General features: G+C 45.5%; 1 protein-coding gene across 1 annotated transcript in view; it reads right to left on the bottom strand.

Moving 5' to 3' along the window:
- Nucleotides 1-19,311, bottom strand: part of als2b (alsin Rho guanine nucleotide exchange factor ALS2 b) — a 26,427-nt gene extending 7,116 nt beyond the window's left edge. Inside the window, exons 1-22 of the mRNA XM_078291235.1 lie at nucleotides 19,259-19,311; nucleotides 18,398-18,543; nucleotides 16,784-17,781; nucleotides 15,395-15,773; nucleotides 11,655-11,829; nucleotides 10,817-10,913; nucleotides 9,800-9,877; nucleotides 9,386-9,622; nucleotides 8,535-8,706; nucleotides 8,150-8,339; nucleotides 7,978-8,043; nucleotides 7,262-7,424; nucleotides 6,958-7,089; nucleotides 6,076-6,204; nucleotides 5,916-5,939; nucleotides 2,976-3,046; nucleotides 2,643-2,709; nucleotides 2,307-2,509; nucleotides 1,537-1,602; nucleotides 1,050-1,148; nucleotides 767-931; nucleotides 333-563 (exon numbers count right to left, since the gene is read on the bottom strand). Coding sequence (XP_078147361.1) covers nucleotides 333-563; nucleotides 767-931; nucleotides 1,050-1,148; nucleotides 1,537-1,602; nucleotides 2,307-2,509; nucleotides 2,643-2,709; nucleotides 2,976-3,046; nucleotides 5,916-5,939; nucleotides 6,076-6,204; nucleotides 6,958-7,089; nucleotides 7,262-7,424; nucleotides 7,978-8,043; nucleotides 8,150-8,339; nucleotides 8,535-8,706; nucleotides 9,386-9,622; nucleotides 9,800-9,877; nucleotides 10,817-10,913; nucleotides 11,655-11,829; nucleotides 15,395-15,773; nucleotides 16,784-17,781; nucleotides 18,398-18,543; nucleotides 19,259-19,278 — 3,908 coding nt within the window. The 5' untranslated portion in view covers nucleotides 19,279-19,311. The remainder of the gene's footprint in view (nucleotides 1-332; nucleotides 564-766; nucleotides 932-1,049; nucleotides 1,149-1,536; nucleotides 1,603-2,306; nucleotides 2,510-2,642; nucleotides 2,710-2,975; nucleotides 3,047-5,915; nucleotides 5,940-6,075; nucleotides 6,205-6,957; nucleotides 7,090-7,261; nucleotides 7,425-7,977; nucleotides 8,044-8,149; nucleotides 8,340-8,534; nucleotides 8,707-9,385; nucleotides 9,623-9,799; nucleotides 9,878-10,816; nucleotides 10,914-11,654; nucleotides 11,830-15,394; nucleotides 15,774-16,783; nucleotides 17,782-18,397; nucleotides 18,544-19,258) is intronic.
- Nucleotides 19,312-19,842: the final 531 nt, after the last annotated feature.

Below are 19,842 nucleotides of genomic sequence, written 5' to 3'. Positions count from 1 at the left end.
TTTCTATTTTCTATAGGACTAGTAGCCTGAAAAACACATTTCCTTTTTGCACCAGAGGCAGTTCTCCACTTTCTCCTCCATTTTATTAGCATTCTGACTTCTTGGGAAACATTTGCCCTTCTTCATAACCTTCATGGCTGTAAGTCTGCCTATACACCAGATACTTTGGCAGATAACGACCATCATCCGCATGTCCTATTCTGTCCTAAAAATCTGGTAACATAATCAAAGTGACTGGTGAATTTGGGGATTTTCCAGGCCCCAGAAATGCTTTTTTTCCTCTGTGCTCAGAAATAGTGGAGCAGTTAATTCCCTGACACATGTTGCTCCACCAGAGCTTTCTCTCCTGTATCTCCTTCTCTACTTTCCCACTGTCGAAATAAAAAAGGTGAGAGGAGCAGCCGTTCTCCTCCTCTAAAATAAAGAAGTCCTCGTCTCCTGCCCTGCTCACCATCATCTTGTTGTCTTTGAAGGCTCCTTCGTAGTACAGACCAAACTGGGTGACGATGACGCCGGTGCCCTGCCGCAGGTGGTCCTGCCACATGCCCATGTACTTCTCCCCTCTGGACACAAAACACACAAAACAAATAAAAACTTGGTCTCATTTATCCAGCCAAATATCAAACATCAAGCCTTGGAGGATCGAATCCCACCAGATCTTTCTCTCTCATCATACAAGGTAAAGGACTTAAAAATAGAAAAGAACATGAACTAAAAGAAGGAATACACTGAAAAGGAATACAATAAATAATAAAAAACAGCGTACTTGGTGATGTCATCGAAGACCCCGTAGCCGGTCTTCTTGTCGTGGATCCAGCGGCCGATGAAGACGCTGGGGGACGAGGTGTTGAGCTTGCCGCTGCGCAGCATGCCGTGGCCGTGCCGCGCCCCGTCCTGGAAGGAGCCCTCGTACACCTCGCCGCTGGCGTACCTGCAGACAGACGGAGAGGCGGAGAGGCGGCCGGAGGGTCACACGCAGGCCGCGATGTAACCGGAAGGGTCACGGGTTCGAATCCCACAACGACCGGTGTGTGTGTGTCCGCACTCACCTGTACGTCCCCAAGCCGTGCATCTTGCCCTCTTTCCAGTGGCCTTGATAGTGATCGTTCTTGTTCAGCGTCTTGGTGGGGGAGATGTATTCACCGAAACTACACACACACACACACACACACACACACACACACACACACCCACACACACACCAGAGGAGGAAGGGAGAACAGAAAATCACCATTTATCCTGACTGATGAATGGATTACAGCTGCAACCATACTGCATGCTGTGCAGCCTGAATGCATATAATGACAAAATGAATATACAGTATATTCTTAGAGTATTATACAGTATATATAGTCAAGTGTCTACTAAATGTCTGCAGTTGTCCCCTTGCACTGTATGTGAGGGCCTGTAGATCCTAAAACCAACTGTCCCAGTATGTACTGTATTTTTATTATACTTGGCGAATAACACAGCTCTGGTTCGGATTTTGATCAATAATCAGTACCGCCAATAACTAATAATACTGCCAATACTCACCCGTCCTCCAGCCCGTTCTTGAAGGTCCCTGTGTATATTCTCCCATCAGGCCACTTCAACACTCCCCTGACAGAGACAGACCACACAGTAAAAAGGGATTTAACGTGCCAACTCACTTTTTCGGAAAGATACGGTTTAGTTACATTCACAAAGATTATTGATTTCAACACATCAATGAAAAGTAAACTTTCACACGAGCATGGATGCTCAGTCAAATTTTCCTGAATAAATAAAGAACACAGGTCTACTTTACTAACGTCACATTAATGCAAGCAAAAATGTTAGCAAACCTTTTACAGACTCAAAATGCATGTAAAACCTGTTTAGCCGTCACACACCGACAGTCAGTGAATCAATCTGAGACGATATCTTCAAAATTCAAAAATATCTTCAGTCCAAAGAATCAACACGTAAACAAAGACAGAGGTAGGCCAAAATTTCAACAGCAGGCTCCATACTGCAAATACAGATTGGGGTTTTTAACTCAAATAAGGTAAAATGTTGCATCCCAAAATGCTACACAGGAAAAACCTGATGTTCAATGCTTAATATTTAAAAACGAAACGGACTACATCCAGTAAAAGGTTACTATTTTGTAAGGAAAGGACACAAGGTAGTTCATGTCTTCAAAAATATTCAACAGTGAGTTTTACTTTCACGCCAGGATTCGTTTTGGTTGGACACATTTTTCCAGTGTCAAACATGTGATTTTGACATGAAACTGCTCCCCTCATCCTGACGGGACGAGCCTCAGCGTCCGGGCGGCCTACCTGCCGTTGGGCTTGCCGGCCAGCCAGCGGCCTTCGTACGTCGCCTCTTTCAGCCGGCTGTCCTTGTAGAAGGTGTAGGAGGCGGTCCTGGAGGTGGGGGGCTCCGCCTTCTGCCCCGCCCCCGAGCCGGCCGACGCCGCCTCCTGCCCCGCCCCGCTCAGCGCCTGCTCCACCGCCTGGTTGATGGAGCGCAGCCACTTGGCCTGGACACACATACACACACACAAAAAGATGCATCTCAGCTGAACATAAAGGCCAAATATAATCCAAAAACAACATGGTGGGCTAGTAAAAACTATTTTGTCAGCCAATTATTAGCATGATGAGTCAGCATACCTTCTCCATGGGTGAGCAGGCCAGCAGGGTGAAGGTCTCCTCTGGTGAGATCACCTTTAACCCATACCTACACACACACACACACACACACACACAAACCTGTTACGCTGGGAACAACCATTGGCTCATAATGCCAAAACTGTAGTAATAAATGTCATAAAAATATCTTTTTGTTTGTTTTTGTGAGTTTTTGTTCAATTCCCAAACTTTCAAAGACCTGGAAAACATCAAATAGTTTTTCAGTATTACTCCAGACTTTCCAGGCCTAGACAGGCAAACCCTGCAGGTAGGCTACACTGTGATTGGACAGATGGGGATGATTGACAGACTCACAGGCCAGTGTTCTCCTCTGGGATTGGCTCCACCCACAGCGTGGCCAAGGGGAAGACGTGATGGGTGGAGAACTGGAGGAGAGGGAGGGAAAAGGAGGGAGGAAGGGAAGGAGAGGGAGCAAGGGAGGGAGAACGAGGGAATTTTGTAATAATGTCCTTCTCTATAAACAAATTATTTATGATACCATGACAAAAACAGTTCAGAAAGATTTTATAATTTGCAGCAATACTAAAAACAAAGGAGCCATTTAGCTAATACGCAGGACACTCTCAAGTGAAAAGAAAACTATCGCAAACATCTCATTTCTAACACTAAATCTCTCATTTCTAACACTGAGGATTCTCTAGAAAGGCTCGTAGATGGAGCGGGACGTTGTGTTTTTAAAGGAGAACGAGCAGTACAGACAGCAGGAGGGCAGAGAGGGACGGGCAGCAGGGGAGACACAGTAGAAAAGGTCCAAGGCAAGCAGGGGTACATGTGGTTCCAATGGGTTGAAACCAGTGTCCTAAATTAACTTTTTGCCTGGACACTAAAACTAAATTACGTGCCAAGAATTAGTTTTACCATCCAAAACAATTTTACAAAACATTTTTCACAGAAATATTTCACCCTGTCACCCTAACAGTTTTCAGTGCTATCCAATGGATCTCTTTTTTTTTGGGGATCTTTTCAGTGGCTTCACACCTGCTATGTGTCACCAAATGGGAACAACATTACGTTTCAACTAACTTCAGGCTGGTTAACCATCCAGGGAGCAGAGAAACAGAAGTTTAGATGCTACTGCTTTGTATAGAGCAGCGTAACAGGCAGTCTGTTTGATACAGAGACATTGTTTTGGTTTAATTTGATTGGCTCACGGTATGAGAACAGGCAAAAACCAAACTGTATAGATAAGAATGGCGTGACGTTTCAAATGGGCCACGCCTACAAGGTCATCGCCATTCTGCTCTATGGAACCAAGTCTTTCAAATGTTACCGTCTCAAAAAGTTGGCTGACCCTTATTGATTTATCTGCCAAAGACAAATTTTATCGGCACTTAGCACTTGAAAAATCCTTAATTGCTGACAATGATTAAAACATGGGGGGGGGGGGGGCAAATGGTTAGAGAGACGATCCGGACCATCAGAAGAAGTGACACTGAATAAGAGGATTACATTTCTACACAGATCTGACCACAGGACATTTGTTGTTTGTCAGATCATCACACAGAGAGGGCGAGTCAAGGCAGGAGTCACACAATCAGGAAGTGGGGGGGGGGGGGGACCAAAATGTGCGGGACAACCACAGGATTGGTGCAAACTAGAGGGGAGGGGGGAGGAGGGAGGAGGGAGGAGGGGGCGGAGAGAGATGCAAACAGACAGAAAGACAGAGACAAAAGGAGACGAAAGAGGAACAGAGGAAAGGAAACTGCTTTGGAGAAGTGAACCACTGCTGGGACCCGTAGAACTTGAAGGGACAGAATGGGTATTCCTGCTGAAATTATTCACCTTGAAAGGTCAACTGATGGGGCGACAAGGAGCGTCCTTTCTATCCCTTCTAATTCTATGGCTGGTCCTCTATTCTCATGTGACCCAACAGTAATAACCAAGGCTTCAACAGGAGAAATTACTCTAAAATGACAATGAATGAAACAAACATTGTTCCATTTCAGCAGTTTGATCTTCTTGTATTTTTTTGTTGGATTATGAGTTGAAGAAAAGAAGAAAGAAACATGACGGAAGAAAGTAGAAATAGATAATAATCGTATTAATAGGTAAAAACCATTGAGCCTTGGTTATAGTCGGTTCAGCCTTCCATGCAGTTTCCTGCTGGTAGAGGAGAGCAGGCAGGGGGCGGAGCCTAGCTGGAGACGAGGCTGCTTGAGATGCTTGAACACTGAGACTCGAGTAGTAATGCACCCGTACCACTAGTGCTTTAGGCTGCGTTCACACCAAGCATGTTTGGAGCAGTTTGTTCAAACTCCGGAGCGGTTCCTCTTCAAGCAAACTGTGCAGTGCGGTTTGTTAGAAGAGAGGAAGTAATCCAAACCAACGAGAGGAAACAACCCCAAAATGCACGATTTAATGGGTAAAAAAAAAAAGACAGATGTTGACATCTGATAGCCAGCAGTTCCTCCTGCTTGGAAAGCCTAGCAGAACAACAGAACTGTTTCTTCATCTGTTCTTAACACCACAGAAGAAGAGATAGACAAGTCCATCAGGCTTAGTAAAGTTTACAGGGACTGGATCAGATTCAACTCCCCTGCCACCAAAATCTTTAACCTGGCAGGATGACAGGCTAACAAAACTCTGTCCAATAAACAAGCTACTGGTGAGTCATGTGACTTTTGTTTACAAGCCCTGGTTCACTTGTAACTGGGCAGCGTGACCCTAAAAGAACCAAATACAAAATTGCAACAGAGTAAACTTTTCCACTCTGGTTCAGACAAAAGAAAACAAACCGTAGGTGTGATCGCACCCTAAGTATCGGCCAATACCAATATCATCGGTTTTACTAGAGAATACAGACTTCAACCATTAGTTTTGGGGATCATGGACATAACTGCATTGCTCTACTGTCTATGTGAAAAGGGGAGAAAATCAAGTTACATGTTGACAAGATAACTCTTGTTATCAGATTTTAGTATTGGGGAAGTTGTCAGATACTGATATCTTGTTTTAGCTTGGAATCGGCCTGATATTCAATACCAGTATCAGTATTGGTGCATTACTACCTCAGTCTCATCCATATAAAGATTCAAGCACAACTGTAACTTCTCCTTTGTTTCAGAAGGTATAGGTGTGTGTGTGTGTGTGTGTGTTTCAGTGTTCAGATGTGAGCTCAGCTTTTACAGGGCCAAGCACAGAAAGAGGATGGGTGGGGTAGAGGGGATTGGGGTGGGGTGGGGTGGGGTGGGGGGGGGACGCTGCGCTGAGGTTTACCACTGGCTGCATACTTACAAGACTTTTATAAGGCGCCACGCCCTGACAGCACGGAGGCAAACACACACCAGGTTACAGTGTCTGAAATCTGGACGGCTTCAGAAAAGTTGTCGGAGGAAGTGCTGGAGTGTGTGTGTGTGTGAGTGTGTGAGTGTGTGTGTGTGTGTGTGGGGCTGACCTGTGCGTGGACCAGAGCGTCGTTGAACAGGATGAACCAGTTGACGGAGAACCTTCCGGCGTTCTGCAGGGTCAGAGCCTTGTTGCTGCTCTCACAGATCAGCCGGCGCTGAGGCTTCCGCAGAGAGTCCTGAAGAACCGACATGACGGGGTTCAAGTACTGCTACTACTGATGGTACTGAGAGTACTACTACTGGGAGTACTACTACTGATACTACTGCTACCATTACTACAAGTGTTGGTAGTACTACTACTACTACTGGTGGTAGTACTACTATTATTACTACTACTACTACTGTTGGTGGTACTAAAGCACTACTACTACTACTGTTGGTGGTATTACTACTACTACTACTGTTGGTGGTACTACAGCACTACTACTACTGCTACTACTACTACTGCTACTACTACTACTGCTACTACTACTGCTACTACTACTACTACTGCTACTGCTACTGCTACTGCTACTACTACTACTACTACTACTACTACTACTACTGTTGGTGGTAGTACTACTATTACTACTGCGATTGGTGGTGGTACGACTCCAACTTGTGCTACTACTAATACCACTAATACTACTAATACCACAAGTGGTGGCACTATAGGACTACTAGTATAACTACACCAAAAATATACATGCATAATCAATTCAAATTAAAGTGTGGAGCCCACACGGGGTCACATGGTAGAAAAAGATGTCAAAGAGGAAATCAGTGAGACTATGGATTACTAAACTATCCACACAGGTTTCAGTATAGATTTCCATACATGTTTGGGGGAGGGCTCCATTTAATGGTAAGGAAAGAAAAACAAACCAAACCCAACAACATACAGAATGTGGACACACACGCGCACACACACACACACACACACAGCCTACCGTCATCTTGCCAGGAAAGCTCTTCCAGAAGTGATAGGTGTACTCAGCCTCCTTCTTTTTCCTCTTCAGCTGAAGGACCACAGCTTCAAACTTTGAGCAGCCGTCCTGCAGCCTCTGGTAGTCACTGGAGCTCTGGCAGCACACACACACACACACACACACACACACACACACACACACATTTTAAATTCAGACATTTTGACTTGTAATTATCGCACTCCCATCAGGCCAAATAGCGTCATTTTTTTTTTTAAACGGCACAACACAGCTCCGAGACGCTTCACCCCTCCCAGGTTCGACGCACCACTTCGAAGCAGGTTGCCAGTTTGAGCAGCAGCCGGCCGTATTCGTGGAGGTGGCGCGTCGGCAGGTAGAAGAGCGCCGCCAGGAGGTCGGCCACGGGGGGGTTCTCCTCGCTGCACTCCGCCAGCCGCTGCAGCAGCTCCGGGCTCTTCCCAAAGAAATCTCTGCGGCCCGCGGAGGATGGGACGGACATGAGGAAGACAAAGAGAGAAGCATAAGGAGAACGGAGAAATGAAACAAAACAGAGGATCCAGAATAGGAAACTAACTTGTTTTTCTGCAAATTATAAAATGGATAGTCACGATTCACAGTTCTGATTGGCTGAGACACATTTAAGCCACTGTAAACACCCAATAAACACACATCCCTGATCAAATAACTGTTTTTTTAAAATATTAAGGCACTAACTGAAAACCACCATTCATACATGTGCTAGAAGTATATTGCTTGGGCAAAGAATAGCATTTAATTATTGTTATTATTTAATTATTTCTGATCATCATAAAAAAATAATAATGATCTGTTATCGCCATTTTATAATCTTCGCTTCAACAACAGCTTCTGATGTTGTTCTTTTTTATGATTCAAGTTAATTGAGGTTTTCAGTTTTTAACATATTTGTAGTTTAATCCAGATGCAGCACATTAAGCGAGCGAAAAGAAGAGAAAGTAAATAACTTTAAAGTGTGTGTGTGTGTGTGTGTGTGTGTGTACTCACAGTGAGGGCTTGGTCAGGGCCTGGAAACCCCCCATCACTTGGAAGTTGCCCAATGCGACGCAGTACCTTGGCAGGGAGGGGAGAGGTGTGTGTGAGGAGGAGTGAGGAGTAATTACAGTGTGATTAAACAGCTAAGCATGCAGGACGTCTTTATATTTTGGTGTCCACATACTCATTGTAAGAGTCGAGGAAGATGGCGGCGTGGTCCAGGATGAGCAGGCCCTTGACGTCCCGGCCGCGCCGCAGGTTGGCGGTCAGGCTGGCCGAGTGCTGCCCGGTCAGGTGACACAGCAGGCCGAACCGGCCCGCCAGCGCCTGCAGCTGCCCCAGGGCCGCCGGGCCCAGGGCCGAGCTCAGAGAGTCTGGAGCGGGACAGGAAGGACAGTCAACAAATCAGGTCAGAGCAAGCGTCAAAACAAATCCAGTTCTAGTTCCTGTAACTTCATACCAGTTAAGAACACATAAAGTGGGGTGGGGATTTACAGCTCAATCACTAAAGTCATTCCAACATTTTCTCCCACACGCCTGAAGCTCTTTCCCCCATGCTGCAGTCTCACCCAGGTCCAGCAGGGGGCGTATTATCTGCGTCTTGATGCTGCACAGCTTGCAGTAGAACTTCCTCTCGGCCGATGCCAGCTCATGCAGGCTGGCGATGAAGCCCATCACGTTCCGGTCCGACAGCGCCACGCACCGCTGGCCGCCCGCAAACACACCGCTCACGTAACCCAGCTGGAACACACACACACACACACACACACACACAGCGTGGTGAAAATACATATACACATACACACACACAGTGGACTGAAAATTTGTAAATTGCATCTGTTAATAGTCAACATAGACTCTGTATTAGCATGACTAAGATGATGTATCTTTAACCTTCAATTTGGTGTTATACACTAGTTTTTTAGATTAATAATGCTTCAAAGGTAACTAGCCTCACCAGTATTTAAACTTTAAAACACTGTGAACAAAATAACATCGATCATAATAAAGAATCTGTACAATTTTCCAAGGTATATCCAAAACTTGTAATACATTTCCATCAGTTTCTTGGGCCTGGAAAGCCCAGTTTTCAAATTGTACGTCATTTTCAGGTTGCTCCATTTATTCCGGTGTTTAAAAAATTACACTTATTGGCCTAATGGGAGCGCTAAAATTAGCGGGCAACATTTTAAACCCAAACAACGCATCTCAGACAGCACACTGGCTCAACAGGTGCTTCCATCGTTTGTAGGGGACGACATGTTTACTTCTTTTTATGTGCATTTATGTCCATTTTTTCCACTTTAAAGCACATTGTGACGAAAAGGGTTAAAAGCACTTTATAAACAAGTTTGACCTGACCAGCACATATTGGCCTAAGAACCCACAGGTAACACTGTACCAGCTACTCTCTCCTTACGTTCATGCAGAAGGGCAGTAGTACAGGCTGCTGGGTGTAGCCCCCTGCCTGCTCCTCTTCCTCCTCCTCCTCTTCCTCCCTCTGGCCTGGCTCCTTGGCCTGGCTCTCCAGCAGCGCTCCCTCCTTCACCTGCTGCCCGCTGTAGTACAGGATGGGCTGGATGCAGTCTCCGTCGGCCAGCAGCAGGGTGTGTCTCTCCCCGGCCCCCACGTCCCAAACCCGGATCCCCTCTGACAGCTGGAGGGAGGAGACGGGGGGGAACCAAGGCAGGGAGAGAGAGAGAGAGAGAGAGAGAGAGAGAAGGTAAGGTGGTTAGATGGGTGGCCTAACTGTTACAGATATCGTCCTGCAACCGAAAGGTCACAAGTTCAGTGACGAGACGTGTGTGTACGGAGAAGGGGGGGGTTCCCTCACCTTGGCAAGGCGTGGGATGGTGCTGGGTGACTCCATGTGTCCAAGCTGGCCGGAGCTGTTGCTGCCCCATGAGAAAACCTGGAAGACACAGAAACACACTTACTATTAGTTGCTTATAATGTTAGCAACCAGGGGCCGGATTAACAAAACCCTCTTAAGAAAAAAAATCTTCTCAAGTGCCATTTTTTTCTTAACTTTAGTCTTAAGAAAAAAAATAGGAAAACATGCTATTCTCAAAAACAGTTCTTATATATTTTCTTAACTTTCTTCTTATGTTTCTTCCTAAGAAAAAACTTACAAATAAATGGTTTTCTTGAAATGAAAGTTCTCAAATTTGTTCTTGATTTTTTTCTTAACTTTAAGACAGCCCTTCACCTGTCTTAAAATTCCTACAGTGAAAAGGTAAGCCTCTAATATCATATATTTAAACAAATTTTAGACATGTAGGTTATAGTTCAAAGTCTTCATAGGTTCCCCTACACCTAACATTAAGATTAACATGTATTGTAAAGCTTTATTTGGTGTAGGGTCAAGTAGGCCTCTGTCTCATGTCTGTTGAAAATAAGCTAGCAAATTTTACAGTTACCAACAGCAATCAATGTTTAAATCTTTTCATATACTTCATCAGTTTTAGTTGCCCTAAATAGGTTTTTACCCAATTGTTTTGTCGATGGAAGCACTTTGGATTGCCTCCTAGCCTCATCTGCCTCAATGGTAGTAAGCCTAAAGTGTATTAACCATAATTAATTCAGGCCCTATTTTGAGAAGTTCTTAAGTAGGAAAATTAAAGATATTCGTAAGAAATGAGACTGTTACTAAGAAAATACTGAGGAATTGCACTTAAGAGCCTTCTTAAGAACTTCCTAAATTTTCCTCTTATGTCATTTCTTAAGATCTATCTTAAGAACACATTGGTGAATCCGGCCCCAGATCTATATTGATCTATCTAAAGTTTACAGTGTAAAGCATACAGACAGAGTGAAGTGAATGGGTGTGTGAGTGAAGCCGGCGACCAACCTGAGACTGTGCGGTCAGAGCCAGGGAGTGGTGAGCGCCGGCCGCCACGCGCACAACCTCCTTATTGCTCAGACTCTTGATGCACAGCGGCTGCAGCCTGCATACACACACAACACAGTACTGCTAAGGACCACAGCTTACATGAAATTAATTTATATCTCTATTCATTTAGTCACTCTTCTTTTTAGTCATCATAGCCTCTTGTGTTCTCATCTGTGTGTTTTTAATGTATCTTCTGGGATCAATAAAGTTATCTATCTATCTATCTATCTTGTAGAACTGTATGGCACCATTTTATTTTCCACAATTAATCATTTTGTTATACCCAAATGTCAGCAATATTGAAACATTTAATTCAGAATGTCTGCTGTAGTGGAAAAAAGTCAAAATGTTGATATAAACTGCGAAACGTGCAGTAAAATTTTGTTCCTTCATCAAGACTATTAATAATCATGATTAAGAATTCTGATCACACTAATTGGGATCATCAATTTAACTATAATTGCACAGCCCTAACCTGCAGTTTAAACATGTCTTCAGTGCTTTTAATTGGTGTTCAAAGACCTTCAATGTTTGTCTGGTGAATAAAAAACTTACAATGTTAACTTCCAATTTTAATGATTTTACATGATTTTAAATTTCCTTAAAAAACTTGAATTGTTTGCTCGTTTTTCAATTTCTTCCTTGTTGTTATAATGAGAGACGTCTTTATAAGTCACTTGTTTTTTTTTATCTCATCTGCACAAATTTTTCCTTTTCTTTTTCATCACTGCATTTTTCATCCCTTTGTTATATCACAGTGTAGATAAACTAATAACGGCCTCTGACTGCCTCCTACCTGGCCAGGTTGTCTCCGTGGCCCAGCTGGCCCTGCTCCCCCTGGCCCCAGCTCCACACCTCCGTCTGCAGGGAGGGCAGCACCTCCTGGGCCTCCGGGACGGCCCATCCCAGCGGGGTGAGGGCCACCGCGCGCAACCTGGGCCGGCCCACCTTCCGCAGCAGCCGGGGGGACACTGAGGGTGCAGGGACGTGTTAGACGCAGGGAAGCCGTGGGAAATAATGGGGTTTAGAGTGCAGGGGTGGAAGGAAAGTGGTCGACAGTGTACTGGTACTCAGGTACTACAGTACTACAGTCATGTTTGTTCAACCGAAGATAGGAAAGGGCAAAATGAGTGACCTAAGCAACTTAGCTTCTAGTACGTCAGAAATGTCCATCCCCTGGGCAATAACAGCTCACTGATGAGAAAGGTCAAGTATAATAATAGTAATAGTTTAGTAGTATAATGGCAAGAGTGATTCAAGCTAATGGTCCAGTACAATGGTGGTACAGACAACGTCAGGGTCCGAAATTAAAACCCGCAAAGCAGTTTGTCTCTGGTGGATAAATCAGTAACGGTCATGAGACGCTAACATTTGAAAGCTTCAGTTAAATACAGTCTTTGCAAAAAAGTCTTATGTAAACTTCCGCTTGCCTGGATCATGGTTCACTAGCCTAACATTAATTGGAACTTAACATCGTTCCCATGTGGAAAGTCACTTCATGAATGGCTAACAAACCTGATCCACTGTGAATGGATGAACACGTTTTAAATGAAAACTCCTAACCTAACCTGTTTATCGAATGCTTCACACATCAGATTCTAGGCACAAAATAGCATTGAAAATGTGTAGGGTGACGCAGTTCTGTGAAATATATCTTATCTCATACATCTAAATATCTTATCTTAATATCTGCACTTTAAATGCTCTGTCGTGAAGCCCAGTCGGTTACTCAGCAAAAACTAAGTCTGAGCTGAGAACAGACTATGGAAAGTACCTCGAATTAATCAAATCTCTGGTGCAAAGATCAGCAAGGCAAATCAGTGTGTGTTATCAAGACGCAGGCATGCCCACACACACACACACACACACACACACACACACACAGAGCAGAGTGATTCAGCTCAGCCGGCTCCTGTGAAACACATGCTCTCAGTGTGGGACACAGATAATGAGCAGAAGCCTGTGGGCGGCAGACAGAGCAGACGTTGATATGGGAGGGGAGTGAGTGGTTGGGAGCCGGGGTGAGAAATTATCTTTTTTTGACCCCTTGATCTAATTTTTAGCGTCATTTTGGTCCTTTTCAAGCAATTTGGCAACTTAACTATGACATTTACATCACATATCGGCAAATAAACCATCAATTTGTACTACAAAGATTTATTTGTACTTCTTTCCCACTGCTGGAAACTGGCGACAAGCCTTACAGAAGACTCTCTGTCCCAACCAGTCCATCTGCCACCCTCCATTGTTGTTGTTTTTTTTTTACCATATTGGTTTTCGGCATTTTTTTTCTCCTGCTTCAGGCTGTGGACTCAGTTGCTTTCTGATCAAAAACGACTCCATGTTTCTCTCCCAGAACGCACTGGAAAGAATACAAATATGCAAAACAACTCCATATGCAAAGTAAACAGCCGTCACTTGGAGTCCTGTTTGAGTCTAAAAATAAAGTTGGCTGTTATCTCACAGATGGCAGCCTAGCTGCAGCAGCAGGTCCAGTTTTTGTGCTGTTTAACTATCTTTTACGTGTATTTTTAGCTGTAATTATCTGTTATTATGAGGAATAAGTGTCCCAGGAATGTCTTTTTCCGGCTCTGCTGTCGTTCTACTTGGATAAATGAAGCATTTATCTATCTATCAATACTGTGACACACCAGCCACTGTGACTGGTGGACAGAACAGTTCGTTTCCTTCCCTGGGCATGTAACGCACACTGCCAGAAACACACACACACACACACACACACACACACACACACACACCCTTGTGCCCTCCAACGAGGAGCCATCTGGTTGCCCACAGGACAGCAGGACAGGAACACAGAAAGGACAGTCGATGGTATTTGGCCTGTAACAGCTACACTAGGTGGAAAATAATCCCTTATCTTAAATAATAGCTGTGGTGTCAAGACTCCCTTTATCCATTTCAAAACTCCAGCCTGGAAATCATTTTTCCAGGCTGTAATTTCTTGGACGAATTTCAAGATTTTGCTGGGTGATGTAAGCTGAAAGCGTCTGGGTGACATACTGTAGCTGGAGAATATTTTTAACACAACAAATATCACAATGTGTGAAACGACAGCAGGGTCTATAACTGCATAAAATGTGCAGCCACATGTATATCGGCTAGGCTAGGGTTTTTTTTTTTTAATCTTCCTCCAGACTTTTCCAGAATTTTTGCCCAATTTCCAGATCTCATCAAACCCGATCTCTCAAGACTTTAACTCTGACTTTGAGATATGAGAGGTGAGCCTAAAAAAGCATGATGAAATTCAGAGTAAATCACCTCAGACTGTCTAGTAGGAGTGAGTGGTATGATGATAATAGAAAGTGATATAATACCACTCACTCTCTCCCTCCATCCTTCCTTTAAATCCCTCAAGACTTTCTCTTGGCTATAAAAACCTATTAGGTAAGGAAAGTGTAATATCTTTAGAGAAGGCAGCCTTGCACCCAGCCTCTGTTATTCCTGACTGCTGCCCTCGAGGCAGATTAACAAAGTTAGAGGCTAAATATCGACCTGCATTCCTTTGTGCCTCGCTGCTTTTAATCACACTTAAACAAAGGCTGCCATTCAGACGGGCTCACTTAGTTTGAACTCAACCTACAAACGAGTAGCGTTCACATGCAGCACAGCCGGCACAACGGTGACACGGAGGTCGAGGCCTTGTTCACGACTGACTATTGACGTTACGATACGCCGCGAGTCCATTCATTCCTATGGGAGACGATTTTTACCGATCGACAACGCGCCGCCCCCTTGTGGACAACAGTTCAGTTGGCAGCGGAGCGACGGATACAGCGGAAAAATCAAACTTCTGCGTCTTGACTTAACCGGAAATTGTATTCTTACCTGGTTTTGTGAGATATTTAGAGTAGAGTAGAAGACAATATTTCACTCCAGATTGACAACTTTAACTTCTGAAAAAACGTCTGAAGATTTGGTGACAATGAAAACATTACGTAGGTGTTCACCTGTGTACGACAGGCTATTACTTTGCTTAAACGAATAATAATATAACCTCTCTTCAAATTGTTTTTTTTTGCAAACAACAGAGAGCAGTCGCACATCCAAACTTTGTGCAGGTGTGTCGGAGAACTGGTCAAGACTTTGAGTGATTTGTGAACAACATACATAGCGTCTAAGAGTTATTTATATTAATGTAATGTGAACTGGTTCTCCTTGACACTTGGCACTATATATTGTAGCACTTTACTTGGAATGGGACTTACTCATATGCTTTTAATACTTCAGTATGGTAGGAGCGACTCTATTCTGGCCTTGATCTGTTGTTTTATTTATTTGTTGGTAATAGCGTCTTTTATTTATATGATGTCTTTACTAGAAGTTGTTTTATGTGTTATGTAGATTTTAATCCAGTATCCGACCAGCTGACGTACACAGAATATGACAACGAAGCGCGTGCAATCACAACGCCATGACGCCCGAGCCTTTGCCGTGCTTGCAAGCCTGAAGGCGAAGCCGGAAGCGAACACACACACATTGAGCGAGACGTGCACGTGCGCAAGCCGTACTTACGCAGCAGTGTATAGGAGGATGATAAGAGGTGAACAGCGTATCTACCCTGAGAGAGGAGTCCCGGCAGAGACAGGCGGCGCCGCAGACCCTCCGCCTCCTCCTCGCGGATGTCGCCCGTGCTCGAGCTCTTCTTCCCCTGCATGGACTCCTCCAGGCGGACCCGCTCCTTGGTGCCCTCGCCGGGGACGCCGCCCGGAAGCCCCGCCCCTCCCGCGGAGGGAAGGTAGAAGTTCATCATCTTTTTGAGGGACAAGGCCTCGTAGGTGGAGGCGACCCGCTCGCCCACCGCCGAGGCGCAGGAGGCCACCAGGTTGTTGAGGGTGGAGGAGCCGGGGGCGGCGGAGGTGGAGGTGGAGGGGGAGAGGAGGTCTGCTGAGGGCTGGAGCAACAAACACACCACAGTCAGGCACACACACACACTTCAGGTCAAATGACAAAATGGCAGCGGAAACAGAATAGGCTGTTATGTCTTGCTAAATTCTACTTTTATGTGTCTTGTTCTTTTCCTGATGTTTGTCCTGTATCATTCTGTTCTATGGTCTATCTAGTTAGGCTCATTCTCTGTAAAGTCCTTTGAGACATGCATTCTATAAATAAACAAACTTGAAACTTGATCTTAATCAATATCAGATATCGACCAGTCATGTCGTCCACTGCCGATATGACGGAGGTTCCTCCTGACCACAGCTACTGAAAAACAGTCTGTAAAACCTGCAATGGAATTTTGTTTTCTTTGCACGTTTCCTTTGCTCATTTAATTATTCAATCTTCTTTAATTCAAAGACCTAATGTATCCCAGAGTTTCCCTGCCAAAGAATAGGTGTGGTGGGTCTCTTTGCCTTAAGGAGCTAAACCACCTAGAGTAATTTCATTAGTCTGGGTTTCAATGGAAAATCATGATGGTCTCAATGCTGTTTCAGAGGCTTTTACACCCTGACAAGAAGACAATTCTGTGGGAAACACTGAATCAAAGTATCAAAGTATTGATATATAAACCCATATCGCTCAAACCCTATTGGGTACCCTGTGTGTTGTTGTGGAGATTTTGCTAGACACTGGAAAAAGGAGGAAAAAATCACAATACTGACTACTTCAATTTCCCACTTTGTAATGTTTAATCAGAGGGAATGTGTTTCAGAGGAGCTGTTAAACCTCAAGCTACATGTCGAAGAAAATCTTTCATTATATCTAAACCAATTAAATATTAAGCATCGGCATCTTATTTTTTTCACCCTCAAACTGTATTTTTCCAAGTGCTGAAAAACAGTATCCACATGTATCGCAATTCATATCTCAGTTTTTGAAGCAGGAATCATAGTATGATTTTTTTTTTGTCAATATCATGTTGTCCTAGCTTCTGGTTGGGATGAGCAGCACTGCCCAACTCACCGGTAAAGTGTGCAGTCCTCCAGCTGCTGCTTTAGCCGTCTGCTCTGCTAGAGTGTGGTCCGATAATCTCTTCAGGTAGTCTTTGACCGCCTGCTCGTCTGGATAAGGCGAGCTCTTGACCCCGGCCGCAGCACCACTGCCCCCCGTGGACTGAGCGGAGGGGTCAGAGTCCGAGACAGGCAGCTCCCCGTTAGCCAGGGCCGACTCCCCTTCCCCCAGGGCCGGGGGGTGGGAGCACTCAGAGGAGGGGGCGCTACTATCAGGGGCTGGGGGTGCTGGAGCCAGGGCGGAGGTGGAGGTGTGGGAGGGGAGGATGGGCTCTGATGGAGAGGTCCTGAGCCCCTGGGCGGAGGCCGGCGCCTCTAGCCTGCCCTCCCCCTCGGCCAGCTCCACGCCGAGGGGGCAGTAGTGACTGTCCGAGATGATGACGTGGTCCTCTTTGTCGGTCATGGTGTACAGCAGCTGGTTACACTGTCCGCATTTGTCCGGAGGGGGCCGCTGGGCGTCCTGCGGGCCCAGGCAGCGCACCAGGGCCAGGCTGTGCGCCGCCCCGCAGGCCACCTGGAGCACGTACCTGCCGGCCAGGTGCTCCACTTTCTGCGGCTTCCAGACGGGGAAGACGCTGGAAATCAGGCCCAGCTGGCAGCCGCTGCCCCAGGCCCACACCTCCCGCTGGGCGGACAGGGCCAGGGTGTGCCGCTCCCCGCAGGCCAGCTCCAGGGCCGGGACCGTCTGCGGCGGGCTGGCCTCGGAGTCCACCAGGGCCACGGGTGTCGGGTTGGGGACGGTGCTGAGGCCCGCCAGACCGCACTGCCCCACGCTGTTCTCCCCCCACATGTGCACGCCGCCGTCCTCCGTCACCGCCCCGCTGTGGAAGCTTCCGGCCGCCACGGACACCACCCGCTGGCCGCTGAGCGCGCTCTCCAGGACGGGTTTCGCTGGCTCCGCCGCCTGGCTCTGCTTCCATGGCAACTCCCCGAAGCTGTACACCTGTCCTCCTGACAGGGGGTCACAACAACACAATCATCAAGGAGGAACACACACACACAAAGCAGAAGTACACAAATCTCCAGACACAACAGATTTTCACCTCCATGTGGAACAGATGCCCTGCAGGTGTTATCACAGTAGGGTTTGACCAGCGAGTTTTTAAAGACATAGCAAGGCAGATATTTTTGGATTGGATGTTGGATATTTTGATCCAACATTTAAGATCTTTAAATTTGAAAAGAAAAAAAAAATTACAAAAGATTATAAGGATTTAGTGTAGTTAGGCCTAGTTCCCCAGAATGCTGTGTGGAATCCAAACAAATTGTCACATTAGAATAAATTCAGGTTAAAGGCTTCCCATAGGCAACCAGTGCAATATTGATAGATCATACCAGAAATATGTAATCAAACAAGCTACACTGCATCCATCACATTGAAAATGGATGACACTAACTGGACCAGATCCCATTTTTAATAAAAGCCCACTATCAGCCAACCAATATATCATATTTAAACCAATTACCTCACAGAAACTGATCCAGCCTGTATGCTACCTCCACCTGTGAACTCTACACTGAGTATTTGAGGTGAGAGGTGAGTATTTGAGCTCTGTGTGAGTCTTACCCTCCACCAGCAGAACTCCATGCCGGACGCCCAGCGCTGCCTGCAGGACGGGCCGGGACAGGAGCAGCCTCTCTGGGGTGAGGCTGTAGGAGTAGCCCTTCCAAGAGTGGAGCAGGCCTCGCTCTCCACTGCTGTCATCCCCAGAGCTGGGAAAGAGCATCACAAAAAGTAAGGTTAGACTGATATATTTCACTGATATTGGGTTTTAATGATATATATCGGATATCGGCCAATCAGTGTCGTCCACTGCCGATACGATGGAGGTCTGGGAAACCCGCAATTAAGTTTTATCTTCTTTTCTTGTTTTATTTATTTGTTTAGTTGTTCAATAATGTCTTTTAAGTCTTCATTTAAAAGGCAGTAACGCATCCCAGGTGTGGCGGTTCACCCTGCCCCAAAGAGCTGCTAAACCTGAAAGAATTTTATTATCCTAGGGTTCAATGGAGAGTTTTAGTGTCCCATGAGGCTCTAAATGATTGATTTTATGTGATGTCATTTTTTCAGTGAAAGTCGAAGCAGAACAGGAAACCACCTGTCTTTCTGGATGAGCCACATGCGGCTGGTAACTCTCCAAAGTCTCACACCTCTTGTACTATTTTACAAGACAACTAGGTTTTAAGAATAGAGAGAATAGAGAGGGAGATTAGTAGACAAACTACCAGGAATTCACAAGAATTTGGTCGGAGCCGGTGCCAACTTCCCCCCTGAAACAGTACATCCAACAACAGATGTTTTGTGGGAGAATGCAGAAGTGAGCACAAGTCTATCCTGAGGCGGTATCACATGGCGATCACATCTAATCAGCCTGCTGAAAGAAACAGAATAATCCTCTTTGAAGCAACGCGGGGAAACAACACCTACCTCTTCCTCTGGGCTTCCATCAGTGGGATTTCTCCATCACCGTGTCAGGCTGATGATGCTGTCACTCCTCGTCCCCCTGCAGCACTGAACACAAACCTAGGATCCAAACAACTAATTAGCTACTAAGTACTGGCTTCAAACAGTCCAGCTGATATCTGCCAGTCTGCTTTCCAAGGCAAACAAGTCTGAGTTTCAAGCTGATGTTGACAGACTTTCTAACGTCTGTTTACCTAGCGAGCAACCGACGTCAAGGGGAAAAACCCTGTATCAAAAACAAGTTGTCAATGCAACAAAGCGATGTGCCAAAAAACAAGCATGATACTGTACTAAACAGTAAGCTAAATCCATGAATACCCCGCCAGTCCTGGTTAGCCAACACCTGCTACTAACCAAATTATTATGTAGTAGGATATACAACTGCTGGCAGGTGTTTCCATCCCGTATCGCTGTTACTACTGACAGTGATTCTTCGCCTAGAGAGATAACGTTTTAGCTAGCTAGCTAATCAACCCAGCTAACTAGCCAAATTGCTAGCCCAAGCTACAGGTGTCTTTTCTTTATCTTGTCAGACATAAAGACGCTAT

This window comes from Centroberyx gerrardi, chromosome 21, assembly GCF_048128805.1.
Source record: "Centroberyx gerrardi isolate f3 chromosome 21, fCenGer3.hap1.cur.20231027, whole genome shotgun sequence".
Classification (NCBI taxonomy): Eukaryota; Metazoa; Chordata; class Actinopteri; order Beryciformes; family Berycidae; genus Centroberyx; species Centroberyx gerrardi.
This window is presented reverse-complemented; position numbering and strand designations above follow the sequence as displayed.